At 32.0% G+C, this 25,584-nt stretch overlaps 2 protein-coding genes across 3 annotated transcripts; one reads left to right on the top strand and one right to left on the bottom strand.

The window, feature by feature from the left end:
- Nucleotides 1-237: 237 nt before the first annotated feature.
- LOC107638337 (protein argonaute 4) lies at nt 238-8,192 on the top strand. Of its 2 annotated transcripts, XM_016341567.3 has the most exons (23): nt 238-426; nt 1,563-1,812; nt 1,931-2,136; nt 2,230-2,451; nt 2,563-2,699; nt 2,776-2,873; nt 2,964-3,061; nt 3,253-3,415; nt 3,516-3,632; nt 3,718-3,825; nt 4,450-4,512; nt 4,607-4,720; nt 4,803-4,968; nt 5,051-5,163; nt 5,415-5,552; nt 6,063-6,193; nt 6,403-6,468; nt 6,799-6,862; nt 6,940-7,051; nt 7,122-7,195; nt 7,432-7,526; nt 7,615-7,646; nt 7,757-8,192. In XM_016341567.3, exons 2-23 carry the CDS (start codon nt 1,567-1,569, stop codon nt 7,930-7,932), a joined length of 2,739 nt encoding a protein of 912 aa, XP_016197053.1. In that variant the 5' UTR covers nt 238-426; nt 1,563-1,566; the 3' UTR covers nt 7,933-8,192. The 2 variants fall into 2 exon arrangements, with proteins under 2 accessions (XP_016197053.1, XP_088339857.1); XM_088483731.1 differs by lacking the exon at nt 7,615-7,646 and having other exon boundaries at nt 7,432-7,546.
- Nucleotides 8,193-8,489: 297 nt separating this feature from the next.
- On the bottom strand, nt 8,490-18,463 carry LOC107638338 (protein SIEVE ELEMENT OCCLUSION B). The gene is made up of 7 exons (XM_016341568.3): nt 18,221-18,463; nt 16,401-16,490; nt 14,600-15,069; nt 12,543-12,640; nt 12,151-12,296; nt 9,691-10,182; nt 8,490-9,326 (listed from the first exon to the last, which is right to left on the bottom strand). Exons 1-7 carry the CDS (start codon nt 18,410-18,412, stop codon nt 8,700-8,702), a joined length of 2,115 nt encoding a protein of 704 aa, XP_016197054.1. The 5' UTR covers nt 18,413-18,463; the 3' UTR covers nt 8,490-8,699.
- Nucleotides 18,464-25,584: the final 7,121 nt, after the last annotated feature.

Raw genomic sequence — 25,584 nt, 5'->3', positions numbered from 1 at the left:
AATAGAGCTCAGTACCGCGATGGATTAGTCCTTGACCTGCCGGGTTGGGGGATACGTGGGAAACCAAAAAAAAAAAAAATGATAATATTAATTAATTATTAATATAAGCATTAGAAAAAAAAAAAGAAGAAGAGAGAAAATTGAGAGACATATATTGTTTAATAAATTATAATTTTTTAAAATTACTATTAAATTATTTTTTTATTATTTAAAAATATAAGATAAAAGATCATATTTGACCAGACCATCTAGAAAAAAATTTGAGAGGATATATTTTCGTATTTGACTATTTCCAAGAAGCCCACAGCCCAGTGTTTCACTTCACTGAGCTTTGCGTCCTTTCTTCTGCTCTCAGTTACTTTTAGGTTTTAGGGTTCTTCTGCGTACTCAGTTTCAGCCACAGCCAGTGTTGTCTTCACTCTTTGGGTAAGAAAATGAAATATGCGTTTTGTTTCCTCTTGTCACCTATTTTTACTTCAAAATTCACTCTAACACTGTCACCCACACCCGCAATTTCTCATTTTCATCACTAATTTTGTTTTTGTTGTTTCTCTTCTTCCGTGTTGCTAAAACTCGAAAAAGGTTATTTTAATGCTGCATTTTTGTTACATTGTGAGATCATACAATGCTGTTCTAGAATTTTGAGTTTGTAATGTTTGAGTTTCTGCATGCGTCTGATCTTGCTCTTGTTTTCACTTTCGTTGTATATGATTTGGGAAACGTTTTCGAAATTGCATTTTCTTTCAGAAATGATGCTTCCTTCTCAATTTTTTTAGTAATCTTTTTTAGCTCTTCAGAAGTAGAAAACTCTGTTCCGTACAAATGCTGTCATTTTTGGGCTTTTTGGCTCTTTCGCTAGCTTTAACTCTGATTGCATGTCTTCGTTCTGTACTTTCTGTTTTTTATTTTTTTTTATTTTCTTAAATCTATGTCAGCAACTTACTTTGTTTCAGCTTTGAATGACGTTTTTCATGGTAATTTTTCATTTTCTTCACTTATTTTCTGTCAAATAAGACTCCATTTCCTTTCTGTCAAATAATGACATTTTATATTTTTATTATTTTACTTTTTAATTTAAATATTAGTAGTGATTCATTTGACATTGATTGCAGTTGTAGAAAAGAAAAAAAAAAGAAAGAAAACGAGATAAACCTTACTTTGGTGCTTAATAGTAATTTTCATTTCACGTTAGTCTTATGTGATCTTACAAATATCTTGAAGACTGAATTAATGTTTCATAAGTCGTTTAATTACACACACAAGAAAAAAAAAAGAAAAAAAAAGGGAAAAAGAAAAGATGAGCTGTTTCTCCCATAGTTTATGTTTTGGTTATTTCAATGGATGTTTTGATAGATTTGATGTTAATTACTACCTTTTCTGGTTATTATTGCGGTTTAGCCTATTGGCTACTTGAGTCGATATTTTTGCTATTTTGTACTGAGCTTCATATTATACAATTTGTTTCATTTACTCAACTTTTTCAGATTGTTCATATCTTTTGATATTATACACTCCAAGTCCAAGTTTATTTCAATTCTTACCTTGTATGTTATCCGAAATAGGGATATGGATTCATCTGAGCTGGATGGAAATGGTAACGAGGCATCCCTGCCACCACCACCCCCTGTTGTTCCACCTGATGTTGTCCCAGTTAAAGCAGAAGACGCACTTGCTGAACCTGTTAAGAAAAAGGTTTCTCGCCTTCCAATTGCCAGGCGTGGGCTGGGATCAAAAGGAATGAAGATAGCTCTTCAAACCAATCACTTCAAAGTTAATGTCACTAACAATGATGGAAATTTCTTCCATTATAGCGTATGTCCCTCTCACATTCCTTTGTTTATTATTATTATTATTATTATTATTATTATCATCCAGGTTTATTCTAATTACCTAAATATGACTGTTGTCACTTGTTATGTTATTTGAACAGGTTGCGTTTGCTTATGAAGATGGACGCCCTGTAGAAGGTAAGGGTTTCGGGAGAAGGATAATGGATAGGGTGCATGAGACGTATGCTTCTGAGTTAAATGGTAAGGACTTCGCATATGACGGGGAGAAAAGTCTGTTTACCATTGGTTCTCTTCCAAGCAACAAGCTTGAGTTTGAAGTTGTTCTGGAGGATGTTGTTTCGAATAGGTAGAAATGACAAGCATATAATTGTTTTAGCCTTCCATAGAGTTTCATATCATTGTTTCAGCAGTGTTTAACCTTTTAATTTTTCTTGTGAAGAAATAATGGTAACTGTAGCCCTGATGGTCATGGGGACAATGAAAGTGACAAAAAGAGGATGCGACGCCCGTATCGTGCGAAGAAATTTAAAGTAGAGATTAGCTATGCCGCCAAAATTCCAATGCAGGCCATTGCCAATGCCTTGCGTGGGCAGGAATCGGAGAATTTCCAAGAAGCCATCAGAGTGCTTGATATTATATTGAGGCAACATGCTGCTAAACAGTAAGACCTTTCTTCATTTTACTTGTCATAACATGTTTTCTAACATTTTGATGCATTATAATTTACAAGGCACCAAACCATAGTTCTCAACTGTGCATTTGTCTATTGCAGAGGTTGCCTCCTAGTTCGGCAATCCTTCTTCCACAATGATCCGAGGAATTTTGCTGAAGTTGGAGGTGGTGTGCTTGGCTGCAGAGGATTCCATTCAAGTTTCAGAACTACTCAGAGTGGCCTGTCTCTGAACATAGGTTAGATCTGTGTACTGTGTACAACCTTCTCATCAAGGCTTTTTGTCTAACTCCTATAATCATCCAATTCGTTTAGATGTCACAACTACTATGACAATCCAGCCTGGACCTGTTGTGGACTTCCTAATTGCCAATCAAAATGTGCGAGATCCATTTCAGCTTGACTGGGCAAAGGTAACAATGCTGTTGAGAACTTAATTTATTACTCTCTTGTTTGATTATTTTACACAAAGGCCTGTCTGTTACTCTTTTTACTTTAAACAGGCCAAAAGGACCCTAAAAAATCTGAGGATTAAAGTAAGCCCATCCAATCAAGAGTACAAAATTACAGGTCTCAGTGAACTCCCATGCCGAGATCAGACGTACCCTCCCTCTCTCTCTCTCTCTCTCTCTCTCTCTCTCTCTCTATTTCTTTCTTTATTCCTCCTTTTTTTTTTCTCTAAATGCATTTGGCTTTGATGTCAAATTATAAAACTTGAATATATGGTGCATTATGATAGTAGAGTTGTTATTTGATGAGTATAGGTTTTCAGTGATAGCTTGGTTTTTGCAGGTTTTCTCTGAAGAAAGGTGGAAGGGATGGTGATGATGGTACTGAAGAAGTGACTGTTTATGATTATTTTGTCAATACTCGTAGGATAGATCTTCGATACTCTGCTGAGCTTCCTTGTATCAATGTTGGCAAGCCTAAACGACCGACATACTTCCCCATTGAGGTGAATCAATGTGTTTATTTTTGCAAGTTTCGCATGCTGCAATTTTAGCATTCTGGATCTTAACTAAAACCTAGGTTATTTACTTCTCCTTTTGTTTTAGCTTTGTGAATTGGTGTCCTTGCAACGTTATACAAAATCGCTGTCCACGCTTCAAAGGGCTTCATTGGTAGAGAAGTCCAGGCAGAAGCCACCAGAGAGGATGAGGGTTTTATCTGATGTACGTTGTTATTCTAAATTTTAAGTGATGTGGTTACACTACTTATATCTTGGTTAAGGAAGCTTATTAAATATTGTTTTGTTAGGCACTAAAAACCAGCAACTATGGTTCTGAACCTATGCTTCAAAATTGTGGAATTTCTATAAGCACTGGCTTTACTCAAGTGGATGGTCGTGTTCTGCCTTCACCAAGGGTATTTAATATTTCTTTTTGTCACTGTGCTCTCGAAACTTGTTTATTGTGTGTTGCCTTGTTTTATTTGAACTTGGTGACCTGAGGTTTTCTTAATTATGACTTGGCAGGTCACTTGTTCGAGAAATGATTTTTCTCATTTAGCAAATGCTCTAGTAACTTGTTTTTTTTGGGCTCCCACATGAAACTAAATGAAAGTCCTTTTTAAAAATCCTTTGTTTGGAATATGGATTTATATGGAAAAATTCTCTTTTTGCTACTGTCATATCTAAATGCTAGGCTGCCTCTGATGAATTATAAATTATTTTGAAGTTCCCTTTGCTGCTTGTGGTGTGTTGGTATTATTTTTTGTTTCTTTTTTTTACCTATCTAAGCAAATGATGTTAAGTTCTTGCTGGTAGTAATTCTTTGAAGGATGTAAATGCTATATAAATGACTTTATTCTCTTTGTTTGCTATTTTGTGTTGATTCTGGTTGTTTAAGATTATAAAATAAATTGGTTGAGCAATATTGTAAGCAAAATTAATTATGGTATGGACTCATGGCTCCTATATTGTCAATCATCAGTAACCTTAAGTTTTTAACTTTCATAGTTTGATATTGATTATTGAATGTTTTCCAATAGTTGAAGCTTGGCAATGGTGAGGACTTAAATCCAAGGAATGGGAGATGGAATTTTAGTAATAAGGTATTCGGTTTAGTTCCATTTCCACTGAAATTTTCATCTGGTCCAGATTCTCAGTACTGTATGAGGTTCTAATAACTTAAAAATGCTTTTCCAGAGTTTTGTGCAGCCAATAAAGATAGAACGGTGGGCTGTAGTTAACTTTTCTGCACGATGTGATGTAAGAGCTCTTGTGAGGGATATGATTAGAGTTGCAGGAACGAAAGGAATTGTAAGTTCCATCTCCTTGTATCAGCTGAGAAGTATGAAAGATCTACTGACTGAAATGTTCTTTCCTGCTTTTGTTTTTGCAGTCAATGGAAGATCCATTTGATGTGTTTGAAGAGAGTCATCAGTTTAGGCGTTCCCCACCAATGGTTAGAGTGGAGAAGATGTTTGAAAGCATCCAGTCTAAACTTCCTGGAGTTCCTCAGTTCCTTCTATGTCTAATTCCCGAGAGGAAAAACTGTGAAATTTATGGTTAGTCATTAATAAGTGGATTTCATTTATCTTGTGTTTGGGAATAAACAATTGTAAATGAAGATTTATTCTAACATTGAAGGTCCATGGAAAAAGAAAAATCTTACTGAGTATGGAATTGTTAGCCAGTGCATGTGTCCTTTAAGGGTCAATGACCAGTTTCTGACTAACGTTTTGATGAAGATAAATGCCAAGGTATGTTGGGCATGGTATTCTAGTACTATTGGGCAAGAGCTTTGTACATTTTATTATTTTGGCTATGACCCAGCTTTTAATATCTTGTTTCTCACCTTCTCGAGTGATAATAACATGGGAATAAATGAATGACTTTGCATCCTTTCCCTATCTAATGGAGCAAAGGTTGTTTTCATTGTTTTATGTTGCCTAGTCATCAGGCTTCTGTTTTATTTCTTCCTTTTCAATTGAATTATTTTTTTGATCTGCAGCTTGGTGGATTGAATACATTATTAGGCGTTGAACACTCTCCAGCTCTTCCAGTCGTTTCAAAAGCACCCACACTTATCCTGGGCATGGATGTTTCGCATGGCTCACCAGGGCAATCTGATATTCCTTCAATTGCAGCGGTAAATCATAATTGTCATGTTTTCAATGAATATAATATAATTTTGGGTAAAGTATATTTTTTGTCCGTAAAGTTTGTCAAAAGTTTCAAAAATACTAAGTTTTATTTTGTTCCAATTTTGTCACGGAAGTTTTCGATTTGCATCAAACATATCCTTGACAGCTAAATTTTCCAAAAGTTTAGGACCAATCCAACAATAATGCATGATAACTATGATTTGCTTGTGTTGAAAGTTGTTCTTGTGAAATTGTTGCTGAATTAGTCCTATATTTTTTGAAAAAATAGCCGATAGAGATATATTTGATGCAAATTGGAAACTTCTAGGACAAAATTGCAACAAAATAAAACTTCGGGGTATTTTTGAAACTTTTAGCAAACTTTAAGGACAAAATATACTTTACCCTATAATTTTTATATCAATGCATATATTGGTGCCAGGTTGATCTAATTCTACCCTTTTTCTTTTTCTTTTTTTCTTGATGAAATGTTGCTGTTTTCTGAGAGTATGCAGGTGGTCAGCTCTAGACAATGGCCTCTTATATCGAAGTATAGGGCCTGTGTTCGTACCCAGTCTGCAAAGGTTGAAATGATAGATAACCTGTTCAAGAAAGTATCTGACAATGAGGATGAAGGAATTATAAGGTTCTATCTACATGTAGTTAAACAATTAAACTATGCTTCTGTGTTAGATGGCACATGATTGTATACCATGATGTCTTGTAGTATTTCTTTCTGCCTTGTAAGAGCGGTGGCTTTTGAGCAGTCTGTTTAATGTTGTATTAATCTTCACACTATATGTATATAGTCAATGTGAAAGAAGTACCTAGCTTGATCGGTTTCATCAACTGCAGGGAACTTCTACTTGATTTCTATGTTAGTTCTGCGAAGAGAAAGCCAGACAATATAATTATTTTCAGGTAATTTTTTCTTGTAATTCCGAAGTTAGAGCTGAAAACATTTGAGGTATTGCCAATAAATTGTGTTTGTTAATGGGATTTGTCACTATTGCTATGCTAGGGTTGTGCAATTCCTGTGTCCCATTTGCCATTTATGTTTTTAACTGCTCCGAACCTACTGCAAATGTGTTTTGATGTTGATACATGCTAACATTGATCATTGCATGTTGTATTTTTCCAATAGCTACAAAATGCTTTTGGTGTTCAATGCCTGTTTGTTATACTGATTTATTACTATGCGATTCTTTTCTGATGAAACTAAACATAGTATCTTTATTATGCTGAATATAGGGATGGTGTTAGTGAATCACAGTTCAATCAAGTTTTGAACAAAGAGCTTGATCAAATCATTGAGGTTCATAAGCTTTTGACTCTGCTATTTGGGAAACATTTTTGGTCGTAAAGGGCTGCCGTTGACTTTTAACTTTGTAGGCATGTAAATTCCTTGATGAAAAGTGGGAGCCCAAGTTTGTGGTTATAGTTGCTCAGAAGAACCACCACACAAGATTCTTCCAGTCTGGTTCTCCTGACAATGTCCCACCTGGTAAATATCAGTTCAGATTATCCAAAGATTGTTGGCTACTTGGCTTTTTACTAAACCTGTTGCTTTACAGGAACTGTTGTTGACAACAAAATTTGTCATCCAAGAAACTATGATTTCTACCTATGTGCACATGCCGGAATGATAGTAAGTATCCAATATTCTGTTTCCCTCCTTTTTAAGTTTAAAGATTAATTTACATGCTTGTGGGTTGCATAGCTGTGTGGTTCGACGTGTTAGGTGTGTCTTCATTGAGTCTATTGTTGCCCCGAAATGAACTGTTCGGGGGTCTAGATGTGTGTGTGAACGATCACTATTGTGAATATCGTGGTGTCTATCTTTTAGTAATATTCTCTGTATTCCTTCAAAAATTTCCTCCTCAGGGCACTAGCAGGCCTACACACTACCATGTTCTTCATGATGAGGTTGGCTTTAGTGCTGATGAGCTACAGGAGCTTGTACATTCTCTGTCATATGTGTAAGTGGAACTTTTGACCTGTATTGATTTGGAATTATGCACATGCGTCTTAAGGAACCTATCATTAGATGTTTGTTGTTTATGACAGGTATCAGAGGAGCACCACTTCCATTTCTGTTGGTAAATTCTTGCTTCACATCCGGCTATTTAGATAGATTCATGTATGATATCTGATATCTGATTTAATTTTGTGTTTATGACACACTTGTACTATTTTCTCTCCTGCGCAGTTGCTCCAATATGCTACGCACACTTGGCTGCAACCCAGGTGGGGCACTTCCTCAAATTTGAAGACAAATCTGAGACATCTTCAAGTCATGGTGGACTGAGTGCTGCTGGAGCTGTCCCTGTCCCGCAGTTGCCGAAATTGCAGGACAGTGTTTGCAACTCAATGTTCTTCTGCTGAGGTGTCTCAGTTGCTTATGAGAGAAAGCAATGCTTGTACATAAAAACCATGCTCAGATCTAGCTAGCTATCTATCTAACTATCTATCTAACTCTGGATACTGGTAGACTTAGCCATGTTAGCCTAAGACTTATCGTCTATGTTTTAGACTGTTTTGTTTTATGTGATATATGGCATGTGTTTAGCACTGGCTTTCAAGTGGCAATGTATTGAGATGCTTTTGTAGTTATGTTTGGTTTAAGGTCTGATTATATTAGATTATCCAGCGGTGTTATTGGAGGTTATTGAAAATATCTTGGGAATATTCTTCAATGAAGATGGGGAAACACGGTGTTGATGTTGATGACAAAGGAATATATAAAATGTTTATTTGCTCAATAGCATTGTTTTGCTTATAAGAGAAAGAGTAAAGTGACAAATTCTGAGGGTTTATATTTCGAACATATTAGTCTTAAATCACGGTTTTTTATTCTAATCATAGGGGATAATTTAAAAGCAGTGTGTCTATATTTGCTATTTGGGAGGAATTTGATCGAAGTGTAAATTCAGAGCCATATACCAACAAAATTATCATTTTATTCAAACAAATTATTCTATAACATTTATAAGGCAAATTAAATTGCATGAAGGCCATTATTTACTAGCTAGCCTTGCCCAGTCTTAGGGAAATAAATGACCACACACCATAGACATGCATTTGTAAACATTAACAACTACGAATATAACAACACATTAAATTAGAGTAAATATAACTCGAGCATGCATGACTCAACATAAATTACTCCTAGGAGGAACATTAGGTTGTTCAAGACCATGGCAGCACTTGTAATTAACAGATGTGACCTCCATTGAACGGCCACAATCAACATTTGGGCATGGAATGCGTGCAAGGATATCAGAGGGGTATGTAATTTCGCTATGCTCACATTTGGGAGGACCATCTTTAAGCTTGCACCTCTCATAGTATTCTTTGAATGCAACATCAAAGCTTACTTCTTGGTCGTCCAACTTCCTTGGCCATTTCTCGAATTCTTTGACTGTTCGATACATGACCTCGCCTTGACCAAGAAGCTTCACATTTGACCCTTTGCTAAGTATCACCCACCCTTTTGGGTCTTGTTTAAGAAACAACAACCTCTTCATCTCTCTTGTTGAAAAGTCCATAACGCCCTCGCCGCCGCCGCCACCCTTCGTGTGTTTCCTGTTGGCTAGCAAGCTGTCTATGGCGATCCAGAAGCGTGGAACATCCCTGGAATCATCCCTCCCTAATCGATATAATTCAATTGGGACAGTGGTTTCTATCTGCCTTTTCAAACTGTTCAAAGCTGTCTCAAACTCTTCTATCCATTTGCTGGACGTCCCTCCAAAGATGAAGATGTAATAATCGTCTTCGATCTGAAATTTTTTGTTTCTCACTAATTATATCCAATGTACTAAACTACCAAATAAACTCACTCATTACTCCCTCCTTTAGGTAGTGTTGACTTTTGAGAGGAATGTTAGAGGGTCACAATTTATTATTTTTGACCAATAGTTAGTTAGATAATGACATGTCACGTTAAGTGTCACGTGACATTAACCTACCACGTCATCATATCACGTGGCATTTAATGTGACACGTCATCATCTAACTAACAGAAGAATCAATTTGACTTAAAAAATTATTTGAGGACTAATTTGAAGAATAAATGATTTTTCAGGGATAAATTTGATTATTATCCGCTTTTATATAAGGCCCATATGCATAGAATGAACTTACAAATTCTTTCATCCTTGGATTGAATTTTGTGATTTCATTCCAAAACCAGTTCCATTGTTGAGTGAGACGAGTGTAATCAGAAGCCTTGAAGGGGAAGCCATCAATGCCCCAAATAGAAAGAAGTAGTTTGGTATCATCATTTTCCACCTTACCTTGAGGACTTAAGAGTGGGATAATTGATTTGTCTTTGTATTTGAACACCTCTCTGATAAGACGAATCCCAGTTTTGAAATTGAAATCTTTAACCACATACCATCCAATCTTAGTGTCCTCCAACATCTTCTCCAAATCCTTCTTGTTTCTTTCATTCCATTCATCCACAATAGGGATCCAAAGAATCTTGAAATCCTCTTTCTTATACCCCTCTACTTCTCTTGGTTCCTCTTTCAGCTTTTCATATATTCCCTTTAAGAGCTTAATTTCATCTTGAATGTTCTCCAGGCCTGAGATGAACAACAACACATGCTTCTTCTTCAGATCCTCAATTTTCACCTATGCCATAATAGTAATTAATCTCAGATCAGTCCAGGTAGAAAAAACCGAAATTTACGTGAAATCGAAAAAAGTAAATTAAGTACGTGTAAAACGAAAAATCTTAAACAAGCTATGATGCATGGACACTGAAGACACTAACATGGGATACAGTACAACACGGAACACGTCGACACGCGAATTTTAAAATCTTATGAGACACGGCGTATACACATATAGAATATAAAGTATTTTTTAGATAAATCATAATGATATTTTGAATTTTATTGACATTAAAATATAAATTATTTTTTTAATTATTTTTAATGTCTTATTTTAATTATAACAAGTATTTAAAATATTTTTATTTTAATAAATAATAATATATACTATATCTAAATTTATTTCAAGAATAAATGTTAAGAATAAGATTAAGCACGTTGACATGTGTTAGGAGTGTCCAAGCTTGTTCAAAAGAGAATTTTTTATTTTTTATTAAAGTACGATTGGATTAATGTCGGTGAGTGTTGTGTCCGAAATATATCCAACACACGAACACGATAACTCAGCAAAGTGTCTGTATTTTATAGTTAACAAGATTTAAATAGTAAAATTGTCAAATTTAATACAAATTTTATAAAATTAATTAACTCATTTAAAATCATATATCAAAACATTTTAAGAATTAAATCGAAATTTTAGCTTCTATCCAAATCACATACATGCCAATTAAGATTTTTGTTAATTAATAGATTCATGAACAATTGTCTGATACTGGTTGGTTAGTGTGACGTGACAATAAATAAGGAAACATACCTAAAGAAAAATAAGAGTAATATATATATATATATATATATATATATATATATATATCCCAAATCAATCTACAAAATATTTTTAGTCAACATTTGCTCTCTAATAAATTTTAATAATTAAATCAGTCACCAATTTTTCATCTAAATAAATTAGTTTCTACATCAAATTCATCTTTAGATGATAATAATTTTATCCCATTAATTTTATTATTATTTAAAAAACATATGATAGTCTACAAATTTTCAAAATTTTTAGATTTGTTTTCCCATATAGCAGCTGAGTTCTTAGTCTCTAATATTTGGAAACTAATTTGTTTAATAAAATAAAAAATTGATGATTAATTTAATAATTAAAATTTATTAAGGACTAAATTATCCGACTGAAATTTGAGAATTGGTTCGGATATTCCCAAAAAAAACACCACCACTCATAAATAGTCGAAAAGATGAACAACATAGAAATATAATAATAAGGGATAGGGTGGTAGTAAATGAGTGATTTAATTACTTTGTTAGCTTATATAATTTTATCAAATTTTTAAAAGAAATATTAGGTATATATAAAAAATTAACCATCACATTAGTCACTATTTATTTATGTATAAATATACTTTAATTTAATTTATTTTTAATGTGTCTTTTATATTACAACATATATTTTATATAAATGACTGATTTAGTAACATATTTAGTATGATCGAATTTTTAATTAAATTTTTATATTAAATAAAAAAGTTTAATTAAATTCTTATTAGTTTTTAATTTTAAAAAATAAAACAAAATAATACTAAAATATTTACGTTTAAAGTATTTCGTAATTCATCCTACTTCAACACATAAATAAATATTCCAAACAAAAATATAATTTTTAACCAAAATATTAGTTAGAAAGAATCTATTTATTTTATCTAATATAAAGATCAAATTACGAATTCTAAATTATAACGACTTAATTAAAAATTTGATGAAACTGAAGAGTAATTAAACCTAAATACAGAGTCAATGATAAATTTTAGGTGAAAACTCAGGTGTAGTCAACTTCACATGAAGTTGATAGAAGAGAGCCGTTAAATAATTTAAATATTTGACTAAATTTTTATCTAACAACTCTCAGTTATCAATTTAACGTAAAGTTGACTGCATCTGAGTTTCCGCATAAATTTTATTTTGTTACCGGTTGTCCATTGAGCCCACAATAAACTATTTGCCTTGAGTCCGAGTACTGATGAGTGGAGATGATAAAAGCTCTCAAAACCCTCACAATATCTTTATTACCACCATAAATGATATTCTTACGCTTCGTGTAATCTTCTATTGCTTCTGTATTAGGGTTCACACAAAATGTTTTATTAGAAATCGACATAAATTACTAATATAAAATACGATAATATTAGAATGACAAAAAAAAAGTCTAAATTTATCGTATTTAGTATTTATTAATTTTAACAATAATTAATAAATATTAAATAAGATTGAGTTGTTTTTTGGCTATTTTTTTTGTTATCGAATATTTTCGTAAAAAGGTGTGTGTATTAAAAGGTGTGTGTATTAACAGTCATAACTAACCTATTTGCTTCTTGCAGTCTTCTAGGTTGTCCTGAAAACTTTTAAGAATGCCATCAAGCCTATGATCAAAATGCTTGGGCAATTCATATCTGTTATCCCTGTTGGATGGAAACAATTTTAGTAATTAAATTGTACTCTTTATATGGAAAAATATAAAAAATAGAGGGTTGCTTTTGTAAAGAAGGAAACCTGAAGGTTAAATATTTTGGATACATGTTTTACAACATAGAGTAATAATATATTAATTGTTTTAAAAATTAAATACATTCATGACTTGCTTTAACTTTAAACTTTTCGAAAATAACTTACTAAAATTGGTTTTTAAAAGATAAATTTCTAGTTGTAACACTTATATTTAATAAATAAAATTAAAAAATTTTTAAAAAGTACAAGCAATAATAATTATCTTTGATAAAATAATTTTTAAAATTAAAATTAATTATAATAAATATAAATATAATGATAAATTTAAAAATTTATTAACTTAGGAGGTTTTATGAAATTATATTAGATTATTTTAATTTTAATAAGTATAAACTAAATTTAAAAAATACTTTTGTATTAGCACCTATTTAGGTACTTTTAAGAATATTAATAACTTTTAAAAACTGCAAATAAGCACATAATTCTTTTTATTTACTAAATAAAAAACATAGTGAAGAATTTTTTCAAAGAATTATACCAAACTAAGTATAAATATCTTACAGTACTAAAAATTAAAAAGAAATTCTCTTGCTTAAAACTTAATTAAGCAAATGTATACATGGAAGAAGAATAATATATTCTTCTAGTTTTTAAAAGGAAAAATTTATATTCAAATGCATTATTTAATATTCTAAAAAGATAAAACGTATTCAATATATTTTGGATAATATTAATTATACATATTAAAATTAGTATTTATTAGAAATGTTAACTTAAAATTAAGAACTTAAAAGATGAAATAGATAAAAATAAATGAATAAAACAGCATTAAAAGAATGGATGACTATAAAAAAACTGAAAAAGGAATAATGAAATGGTTAAGTAATAAGTAATATAATAATATTGGAAGATAAAAAAAATCAGCTAAAACGGCCTAAATTTGCCTTCTTTAATATTTATTATTAATTAGTAAAGATTCATATACAACTGTTTTTATATGAATGTAATAGTTGAGAATCGTTAAATGATGATTTAGTTAAACGTGTCAAATTATTTATCAGTTCTTAAATATCAACTTACTTTATTAATTATCGTTAAAATTAATAGGGTAAATTATATTTTTTTGTCTTTGAAGTTTGTCAAAAGTTTCAAAAATACTCTTAAATTTTATTTTGTTTCAATTTTGTTCTAAAGTTTTCGAGTTACATCAAATATATCCCTAATAGCTAATTTTTAAAAAAACTTAGGATGAATTTAGCAACAATTTTACAAGAACAACTTTTAACACAAGCAAATCAGACTTAGGAGTCATGCATTATTACTTGATTGATCCTAAACTTTTTAAAAATTCAGCTGTCAAGAGTATATTTGATACAAATCAAAAATTTCAAAGGCAAAATTAAAACAAAATAAAACTTAAAAATATTTTTAAAATTTTTAATAAACTATAAAATAATAAAGTATATTTTTTATCCCTGAAGTTTAGCTAAAATTTTAAAAATACCCTTAAGTTTTATTTTGTTTCAATTTTATCCTACAAGTTTTCGATTTGCATCAAATATACTCTTAACGGCTAAATTTTCAAAAAAATTAAGACAAATCTAACAATAATGATGAAAACTATGTTTGATTTGCTTGTTTTGAGGGTTGTTCTTATGAAATTGTTGTTGAATTGGTATTAAATTTTTTGAAAAATTAGTCGTTCGGGGTATATTTGATGCAAATCGAAAACTTTTAAGACAAAATTAAAACACAATAAAATTTAGAGATATTTTTAAAATTTTTATCAAACTTTAGGAACAAAAAATATATTTTACTCAAAATTATATTTTATTCAATTCATAAATACTAAATAAAATAAATATAGACTATTTTTTAGTCTTCCTAACATTAGCATAAACAATAAAGCTTACTTGGTATGATGAGTGGTAGTGAAGTAATTAATTTGAGCAGTACAAGTGACAAAGGTGAAGATGGTCCAATAAACAATGACAGGGATCTGATGCAAAGTTTGAGACAAGATGGGAACTTCTTTTATGTCATATTCTTTACTTATGAGCTCCTTCCACTCACTGATGCATGCAATCATTTGCATTACCTTCTTCACCAAACCATTCAAAATAACAAGCTCTTCTGACTTCTCCCGGAGGCTTGGAAGCCCGTTCAACTCCGCCAATGACTTTTCAACTTCCTGGAGTTGGTCAACTACTTCACCTTGACTTTGACTTTGACTTTGTGGAATGTGGGATAGTTTTCCAAACTCCAAGGCAAATGCTGCTTCAACTATTAGTGCTTTTGCATCCCAAGAATATGCCTTCAACTGTTCCAGTATCAACATTGTTGTCTGATGCGCATACTTATCACCACGTCCTGTGCATAACATCTGCCATATTTGTTCCAAAAACAAAATATTTTTCTATAATTAATATCTGATTATTTAAATAATTAGTTTCTGCAGTCTTTATCTATCATGGCAAAGACTGCGATGACCGATGAGGACTTTTTCTTCTTAAGTAGAGTTTCCGTTGTCTTAGAATGAATTTGAGAATAGTATTTAGTAAGACTGTAGCAATTTTTTGTTTATTTTTTTTCTTAGTTGTTTATTTTCTTTTAAGTCACCAAAAAAATATTCGCAAAGCATCTTACTCATTCCGAATTTTTGCAATTTTGTTTGTGTTTTTGTAATGAATTACATATAACTTTTAGTTACTTATATATATCCACATAAAATGTTTAACGAGTAAAGTATCGTTTTTGTCTCCAACGTTTGGGGTAAGTCTCAAAGTTGTCCCTAACGTTTGAATTGTCATATTTAAGTCCCTAACGTTTCAAAATTGACTCAATGTTGTCCTACCGTTAGCAATCTGTTAACGGAATTGACGGCGAGACAAAATTGAGACGATTTTGAAACGTTAGGAACTTAAATAGGACGAAAACATTCGGGACAAAAATGATACATAGAAATAAATTTTAATTTTATCCTTCACCAATATTAATCTTTTACAGTATATAGTTATTCAATTATTTTTTAATCATATTTAAGTAAATTACACTTAATCACATTACTTTGATTCTAAATAAATTTATCTTTTTTATAATTTTACTCTTAAATATTTTTACTCATCATGAAATATTTTTAAAAAGACTAAAATTACATTACTTTATTGTATATGTATCATTTTTTTCCCCACAAATTTATGTACTAATCATTCTACAAACATTTTATGATGAGTAAATATTTCTAAGAATAAAATTATAAAAAAAAATTCTCTCAAATAAAATTAATGTGATTAAGTGTAATTTAGTTAGATGTGATTAAAAAAATAATTGAATAACTATGTACCATAAAAAATTGATATTATTGAAGGATAAAATTAAAATTTATTTCTATATTATTTTTGTCCCCAACGTGTTCGTCCTATTTAAGTTCCTAACGTTTTAAAATCGTCTCAATTTTGTCCCGCCGTCAATTTCGTTAACAGATTCCTAACGACAAGATAATATTGAGTCAATTTTGAAATGTTAGGGACTTAAATAGGACAATTCAAACATTAAGGACAACTTTAAAACTTACCTCAAACGTTGGGACAAAAACAATATTTTACTGGATATTTAACAATCACCTATAACTCACATGGCATAGTCTTTTCGTCCTCACCTAAAGATTTCGGGTTCGAATCTCATTCCTAATTGTGAAAAAAAAAAAAAAATCACCTGGCAAGCAATCCGTTTTAGTTTAGCCGTGAGTTGTTGAACACAACCGAAGCTCGATCCTTCATGGAATTGATCACTCTGCTGGCTACCCTGTTAACAAAATAAAAATATTGTAAATTTTGTTGATTTTATAAGTTAAAATGGTAGCTGGGAATTGGTTTTAATTATTAATATACGGAATAAATAATTAAAAGTAAAATAGTTATTTTTTTATATTAAATTGTTTTAGAGTTAGGGGACTAGTTAGTGTAGTGTCTTTAATTTATTCTTTAAACTAACACTTTGCCGGACACTCTATGTCCAATAAGCCACATTTTTGTAAACGCAATAAATATAAAAAGGAATTATAATTTAGTGGTTAAAGAATACGTTGGAATATAACTTAAAGGAATAAGTTTAAAGGAAAAGTCTAGGGGCCAGCAGTTTTGTTAAATTTTGGCCAGCATGTAACCAGCACATAAAGGTGAGTTATTGGATGAAATCTCACACCAATCTCACACCATTAGATCATTATTGATGGCTATTTGATGGCTATTAATCACAAAAATTGCTGGCCCCCTAGCATTGCTCTAAGTTTAATTGATCAAAATTAAACTATCTTAATTTTCTTTATATATATACATATAGAAAAATGTATCTATATCTATCTTTTTAATCCAATGTATCTATCTATCTTTAAACTTAACATTCTCATGTTCGCAACATTAATTTACTATTTACTACTATTATTATTAATATTTCAGCCATGTAAAATATTTTTTATTTTTTGCAGCGAGATAAAACTTTTAGTTTAACTTTAGATAGATTATATATTTTTTTCAAAAATACTATTCGTATACCAAAATCAACCACTAAAATTAGTCACTAATATATTTGTGTATAAATACATGTGTAATTTAATTTATTTTCAATGTGTATTTATATTCCAATATGTATTTAATAATGTGACTAACTTTAGTGATTGATTTTAGTATAAACGTTGCATAGACAGTATTTTTTTTTCCACATATAAAGAACAAAAAATAGTTCTAAATTAATTTGATTCACCTAGTTTACACTTTATACTACTTTATGTTCCCATCAATTTTTTGTCAATAATTATTTATATAAAATTCAAGAAATTTAAAATGTTAAATATTTCATCAATCATTCGATCTTGATGATAAACCAAAGAAATTTAAAATGTTATAACAACTTACAAATTTTTAATATATAAAGAAAAATATTTAAGATTAATTAATAAACAATAATTGATATTGTCACGTAAAATAAAAAATGCAGTTATCTTGATGTGAAGTTGATAATTGAGAGTCATTAAATAATAATTTAGTCAAACCTGTCAAATCATCTAACGGCTCTTAATTATCAACTTCACTGCACCTACTTTCTACCTTTCATTAAACATACATGACATTTAGACAAGAATTAGATGTCTTGACATGAACTCAATCTAAACTAGAAAAAAATAAAAAGAAAAGTAAAACAAGTTGTTAATATATATGTTTGATTTATGAGTGAATATCCACCCATCCCCTCACAATTATCTCGAAAGAACAGTGAGATTCCAAGAAAAAAAAAACACCCAATTCGGTCCTTGATATTTTTTTTGGACTGATTAGTCCTGTGCCAAAAAAAATAACATTCACTTTTTTTGGCACAGGGGCTAATCAGTCCCATAAAAGTAAAGCTCAGAAGCCGAATTGGGTATTTTTTTTGTCGAGTGCCTCGTTGTCTTTTGAAGTAATTGTCATGCTGCTTTGGGTTTTTCTCTTGATTTATACATGATATGATAAAGAAGGAAATAAAGTGAAGTAAATTACCTTGTTGATGAGGCAATCAGTAATTGCAATAGAGTGGTGTATAACATTTGAAGCAACACTGTGAAGACATTGAACATCACATTTTTCAACACAATGGAAATGGGTTTTGTATACATTCTCAAGGATTTGATCATCATCTAGTTCAAGAGGGCTTTGAAGCACATTGCTACTTGCAATTTGATAATTCGACATCTTGGAAATGAATGATGATGGCTACATATATTTAGTTCAATGGCATATCAGGATCTATTTATACATTTTTGGAAAGAGGCCAAACAGCACTTTATAATGCTATGCCTAGCTCTATATATCACACCACAATAATAAATAAAGAAATAAAATAAAAAGGAAAATTAGCCTAGTGTTGGCCAGAAAATATGACAAGGTATTTTTGTACAAGAAGAGTGTTTTAATATTCGTGATTTTTTTCAAAAATATTTTTAATATTTAATTTTATTTAATTTTATCTCTAATATTTTTAATTTGTGTCAAAATTATTTTGTGACGTTAACTCCATTTAAAATATTAGGGACAAAATTTAAAATGTCAATGGATAATTTTAACACAAATAAAAGATATTTAGAACAAAATTGAATAAACCAAAAATATTAAGAATAAAATTAAATGAAATTAAAAGAAGAATCCGAGTCTAAATAACTCTTAGAAAATTTTATGATTTCCATATGTAAAGCTATGGTCGAGGAGACTAGGTGGATTCGCCAATGTAAAAATTCAAATTGCAAAAAGAAAAGTATATATAAGAAGATAATGAATTTAGTGGACAATGTATAATAGTATTAAAAAAGAAATTAAAATTAGATGATAATCAATTTCAAATAATTTTACTGTTTGAATTTTAAAAAAATAAGAATTTGTAAATGGTGCAATTATTATACGGTAATCTCTTCTTTCTACGTGTGATTTTCATTCTGTCGAGCCTTTTTCTCGCCCATTCCCTTTCCATCACTCCGGTCAGTCGCCGTCAAGAACACCAGCCAACGCTGTCCAGCTCCCCGCCGAAGCAACGGGAGATCGCGCCGGAATAGCCCCGTGCAGGTCCCACCGCAGGCCGCCATCTCCCGTCGCACTGTTCGAGACGCACATTATCTCCGTTCTATATATCCACATATCCACAATCAATGAAGATACAGAATCAATGACAGAGATGGCAAAAAAGTTGTTGGTGGATGGCTTTGGTTGCTATATATCCACATATCCACAATAAATGAAGATACAGAATCTTTAGCTCTCTTTTCTCTCTTCTTTAACACCTCTGATTTAATTCTACTATTTTTCACAATCTAGTCGCCGTCGGCTCTCTCCACCCGGCAAATGTGATGGACGTTCAATTCACTAGGTATGTAGATAGTTATTTTAATTCTTAATTGGATGGTTATTTTGTTCGATTCAATTTAAGTATATATAATTAACAAATGCTGAATGGTTATTTCACCAGATAGCCAGATGATAATTTTAACTACGTGGATGGTTGTTTGATGATGATCCCACGACGGTGACAGGGGAGGGGCTATAGGGGTGGCTGCCGGCTGGGGAGGAAGAGTGATTTGGGGGTGAAAACTGTTTGTAATTTAGAATTTGGATGGTTATTTCTAAAATAACTGAATGGGAGTTTTTGGAATTAGAATAATTTATGGAGTTGTTTTTATTTTTTATCCCTATTGAGCTAAATAATCAGCCCATTGGATTTCTCATTGTCTCTCTAGCAGAATTGATTCCAAAAATATGAAGCAATTGGCGTGATCGACCCATGCAAGCATGCAGATCAAGATTTGTATTGAGTACGTTCTTACTCTAATTTGTATTTCATTTCTTAACTCTGATATTATGTAAAGATTAGGGTTTTAGATGTATTTGTTTTGCTTGGATTTCTATAAAGTGTAAGGAAAATATCTTGAATATTTATTGATTAGTAATTAATTTTTATGTACGATCAGTGTAAAGTAGTTTTACATGTACATTCAATTACGTAATGACACATTAGTAAAAATAACTATTTTTTATATTGATCGCGTGAATGGACATCTAAAAGAACAAATGTAATTGCACGATTGTGTACTGTCAATGCTTTAAAATGAAACTCTATATGTATGGATGTATTTTCAAATATATATATATATATAGGCATGTTTATATGCAGTGTTTTGATTGTAAAACACTTATATCCTTTCCTCTTTGATAAACTTTTTTGGCTAATATCCATAAAAAAGTAGTTTTGCTTCCAAAAAATGGATCTTGAACAAAATTATCTAAGTCTTTATTATTATGTCTTGAACGAAAATAGAGCTTCACATAAATTGCCAAAATTAGAAAGCAATAAATTGTAGCCTAAGTTACTAAACAAATAATATGACTTTTATTGTATAATTCTTGAGTTTAGAATAAGCTGAATGAAACATGCTTGATTCTTCAAAACGTAACATTAATGTTTTCATCAAAGAAACTACTATTGACAATAGACATGATCAGTGACATTTTGTTAGGATTCCCCTACTAGTTCTTATAATTACGCTTTTCTTGAAACCTAATTCATTTTTAACAGAATGAATTGATGAAACCAACAAGAAAGGAATCGGGTAAATTGATAAGGAAAAAAAATTGATATATACTTCAATTCCAAAAGATAAGAGCCATATAGTGCATGTATACGATAAAGATGGAAACTCAGGTGCAGTCGACTTCACGTGAAGTTGATAGCTGAGAACTGTTAGATGAAAATTTAGTCAAATCAGTCAAACTATCTAACGGCTCTCAACTATCAACTTCACGTGAAGTCGACTGCAAATTGAGTTTCCACCATATGATAATAGTATATATTTTGTAACAACCATTAAAGTGAAAAAGATATATGGGGCTCTTTAAGAATGTTGCCATCAAGTGTGACATTCAGAATATATATCATTCATAAATAATACTTGTGTAAACGTGATTGCACTCTCGCCTTCTTTATGTATCTTCATTCTAAATCTTTAAAAAACTGTTACGTGGTCACTTCATGCATCGGATCGGACATGGAACAGAGCTTGAATTTGTAGGAATTAAAAGTTTGACAAGAAATAATTAATATATATAAAATATCATGTTTTATGGTTTAGTTTGCAGCTTTCTTTGTTCACGTGTAACACATTTTTTTCTAATACATGGATAATATTGGAAACTAATAAGAGAGGAGACTTGTGAACACGCTTGTATGAACAAGAGTAATGATGAAATTTTAGATTTTTTGGTCATAAAAATTCCCACACTCTATTATAAAATTATTTTATTTAAAAATTTAAATTCTCACACTACATTATAAACTTATTTTATTTAAAAATTTAAATTAATAGATATGGATAATTATATTTTTGACAAATACAATATAACGTACAACTTATTTATAGTTGTCCAAAAAAAAAATAAAGTGATAAAAATAAAATATTTTATAAGAAAAAATCATGAAATATCATCCTAATACTATTCTAACCTTCGCTATCAAACTCAAGTCAGAGATAATAATACTATTTTTAATTTGGACGCAAAATTGTGAATTCTATTAGGATGATAGGCTTTGGTAAGGTAGTTTTGTAAGGTTAAAATCTTAAAAGTTGAATAATAAGAATAAGATTGTCCTATTCTAAATATAATAAAAACAAAAAAATAATTATAAAAAAACTAAAAATATTTTAAAGAAAAGATTAAATAACATAATGATATTTTACTAAGAGATTAAAGACAAAAAGTCAACTTAAAAAAGATTTAAAATGAGAATGTATCATAACACAAGAAAAGAGTAAAAATTAAAATTTAGTAAAAGATTGAAGGCAAAAGGGACCATGCTGAGAATGAAACAATGTATTATAAATTTAATATTAGAAGAGATGGTTAGAGACTTTATTAAGATTTTAGAATGTATACCCTTTTAGAGTGTATGTCTGACGAGGATAGCGGTTGCATCTCTCTTACTTACTACTTAGTTGAAATTAATGGTGAGACACCCATAAGAGTGCATATTGTTTCTTCAACTGACAGCATACTATGACGTCAAGCTCTGCGACGATTATCAGTTGTCAGAATGTATGTGGCTTTGTCCATTAAACACGTATGCAGAATGTACGCAGTTGGAAAAAATCATATTTAGGCTTAGCCCCGAATAATGTCGGGTTACAAGTAATCAACCAATGCGTGAATTTATGGCCTGTTTAGAACAAACATGCATCACATTGATTACCACATTTTTTTATGCTTAATTTCTGTGATTATATTTATGCTTGTTTTCTTTTTTTCCTGTGTTCTGTAATAAATTTGTAGTTATTTCCTGTTACTGATTTTGGTTACTGGAATGGATTAGAATCTAATTAATGAGCAACTGGAATTAGGATAGACGAGCGAATACTAAACCTTGAACATAGAATTAACACGACGATTTAAAATGATAGAGCTATTGCTTAGCATTATTAGAAAAATCACTTTTAACAGTCATTTATTTTGCTTTTATCGACAATAAAAATATCCGCTGATTCATTTACTAGCAATTATTAGACATTAGCTGTCTTATGCTTTGTTACTAAAAGATTTTAACGGCAATTATACATTGCTGGTAAAGACCTTTTTAATAGCCGCTAAAAGTTATAACTTTTAGCGGCCATTTTTTTGACAATTTTTATGGCCACTAAAAGTAATTCTAATATGGTAATGTTATTCACTTTTAGTTGTCATTACTATTGCTGCTAAAATTCATTTTACCGGCAATTTATATGGCCACTAAAAGTAACTCTAAATTTGTGTATGTCCACCAAATGTGTTAAAACCTACTCCAGCTGATCGGCAGGTAGAAGCTGTGTATGTCCACCAAAGGTAGATGCAGGAGTACCACCCAACGTAAATGAACCTCCTTGATAATCAGTCGGTGCTTCATTCAGATCCACGTTAAGATCCACTACACCTCCCTCAAATTATGGCCTATAATCACCACCTGGGCTGACAAATTAGGCAATCTCGGCAAAAAATCACTACCCGCACCAAAAACCTGCCCCATCTGCCTCGGACTACCGAAGTCTGAAAATAAGGTTGATGTCTCAACTTGGGAACTTCCACCCCCCACCCTTGGCACCACTACCAAATGCAGACCCCCAGCTCCTTCTCCTCTAGGACCTACAAAACCACCAGCTCCTCCCCACCTAGTGTTACCCCCACCCACTCCATAACTAGAACCACTCACACCTCCTCCCGAACCGGAGCTACCACCACCCCAACCCCAATCGAATCCACCTCCACCTATACCCCCACCCCCATTACTTCCATCATCATCATCATCATCATCAATGTCCTGTTCCTCATCCAACACCAACACATCCTCGAATCCTGTTACCATAGGCTGGCTGTATCGGGTGCCAACGTGCTCACAAGTTATCCTACACCTATTGTCTGGCACGTTTGGTTCCTGTTGTCTTGCTAGTGCAGTAATATGATCTCGAACAGGAGCATCTGCAGGAATCCCTCCTTGGTGAGGATCTACAAGTAACCGATCATGTGAAAAGAACCTACAGGCTACTCTAAACCACCAATCAAGATACATAGCCGAAGGTCGAGGGTCTAGAACTAACTGAAACTCAAGCACGCTCTGATGTCTTTGGTCCTAATATTGGTGCCATGTGGCGAATACTTCAGGAAACCATTGGGTCGGTCCTCGACCATCCTTCGACAACAGAAAGTCAATGTTGATAGCTGGTTCGGGGATATGCTGGATTTTCCTAAGCTGAGATAAAATCCTGTCAACCTGATGCCGCTCAATTGATGCAAAGTAGATCAACGCAGTAGTCGACTTTCATAATAGTGTGTGACTAGGCTTGAGGATATCAGGATGGACTACTTGGATAACCTCAAGAGTGTTGTACTGAATCTAAATGAACTGCAACATGACAATTAGTCAAAATTAACAAAACCATAAATAGATACATGTAAGTATTATGTCATAAACCTAAACAATTACCTGGTACAATCGAAAGCGATTAATGAAAGCTTATACTTACATCATCTACACCCAACCTGTTTAGCCTTAGTCGAGTAGCGATGACCCGAGGACCCTTCTGGTCTGACGATGGCAGGTACCTACCTCACTTGGAAGATTAATAATGATAAGCATTAAACTTAGGAAAAAGGTTCATGAACTAGTGCACTGTAAATATCATCCATGAAAAGTACTCACCTCGATGCAAGCAGCCAAAATATGGTGTCAAATCCTCTGGGCCTGAACATGGAAAAATGCTAAAAAATCCAAGATTGCAGCAATGCCAGTGGCCCAACTAGGTTCTTAACATTCTGGTTAGCAACTTTGTAAAGACACCTATACAACCAAGACAAAGTAGCCGAACCCCAGCTATACTTGCCGAGCCCATCAAGGTCCGCAACATACGGAAGCCATCGTAAATGAACCCTAGCACTAGACTAGTTCCTGCAAAGCGTCGTGGACAACAACATCATAATATAACAACGCGCATAAATATGTACCGTTGTCTCCGATGCATTGGCAGGCAAGACTTTGAACTTGTTCTGGAACCACGAAAAAGAAACTTTAAACTCATCGATACAATCATCTGGTAGAAGTTCACTGAATAACTCTCCAAACCCACCCAAGCAGGCTTTCTCCCTCAATCAACTACTTGAAGTCACTGAGACACCCACTAACTGCATGTCCATCAATAGGAAGGCCAAACTGGTTTACCACATCCTGCAGAGTTATCGTGCACTCCCTGAAAGGCATATGAAACGTATTGGTATCAGGACGCCATCGCTCCACAAATGCACTGATCAGCGGCTCATCAAGCTTAAACCAATAATCATTCAGCCGATCAACATGTAGTAAATTGCCATGATCTAAGTTGGACACTACAGGGTCATGTATCATCATCTTCTGTTGCCTACAGACACTCCTAACACATCGAGTTGGCTGATAAAATAGAAATATTAAGGCCACAATTTATGGGGTCAGTATACACATAAAAATATATATAATTCAAAGTAAAAAAAGAATACGGAATAAGCTAATGACGTAAAACAGGCCAGGTTATAGGTATTTATTATAATATCACAAGTCTACCATCACAAGCATAAATATATCATAAACGAAATTTCTGAATTTAAGTCTTTAGGTTCACCTAAGTCTAACATGCTTTACAATCATCCAAAAACCTGAAAATTCACTAAACAATAAAATCCTAAATTTCATAATCACAAATGTTGTAACAGTCAATTATAACTATCGGCCTTTAAATCAGCCAAGATCTTATTAGATATTCATATTGAAATTAGATTAAATTCATCAGGATATAATTGGCATCAACTAAATCAACTAAATACGGATTTTG

Source organism: Arachis ipaensis, chromosome B4 (assembly GCF_059453495.1).
Source record: "Arachis ipaensis isolate K30076 ecotype BB chromosome B4, ASM5945349v1, whole genome shotgun sequence".
Lineage (NCBI taxonomy): Eukaryota > Viridiplantae > Streptophyta > Magnoliopsida > Fabales > Fabaceae > Arachis > Arachis ipaensis.
This window is presented reverse-complemented; position numbering and strand designations above follow the sequence as displayed.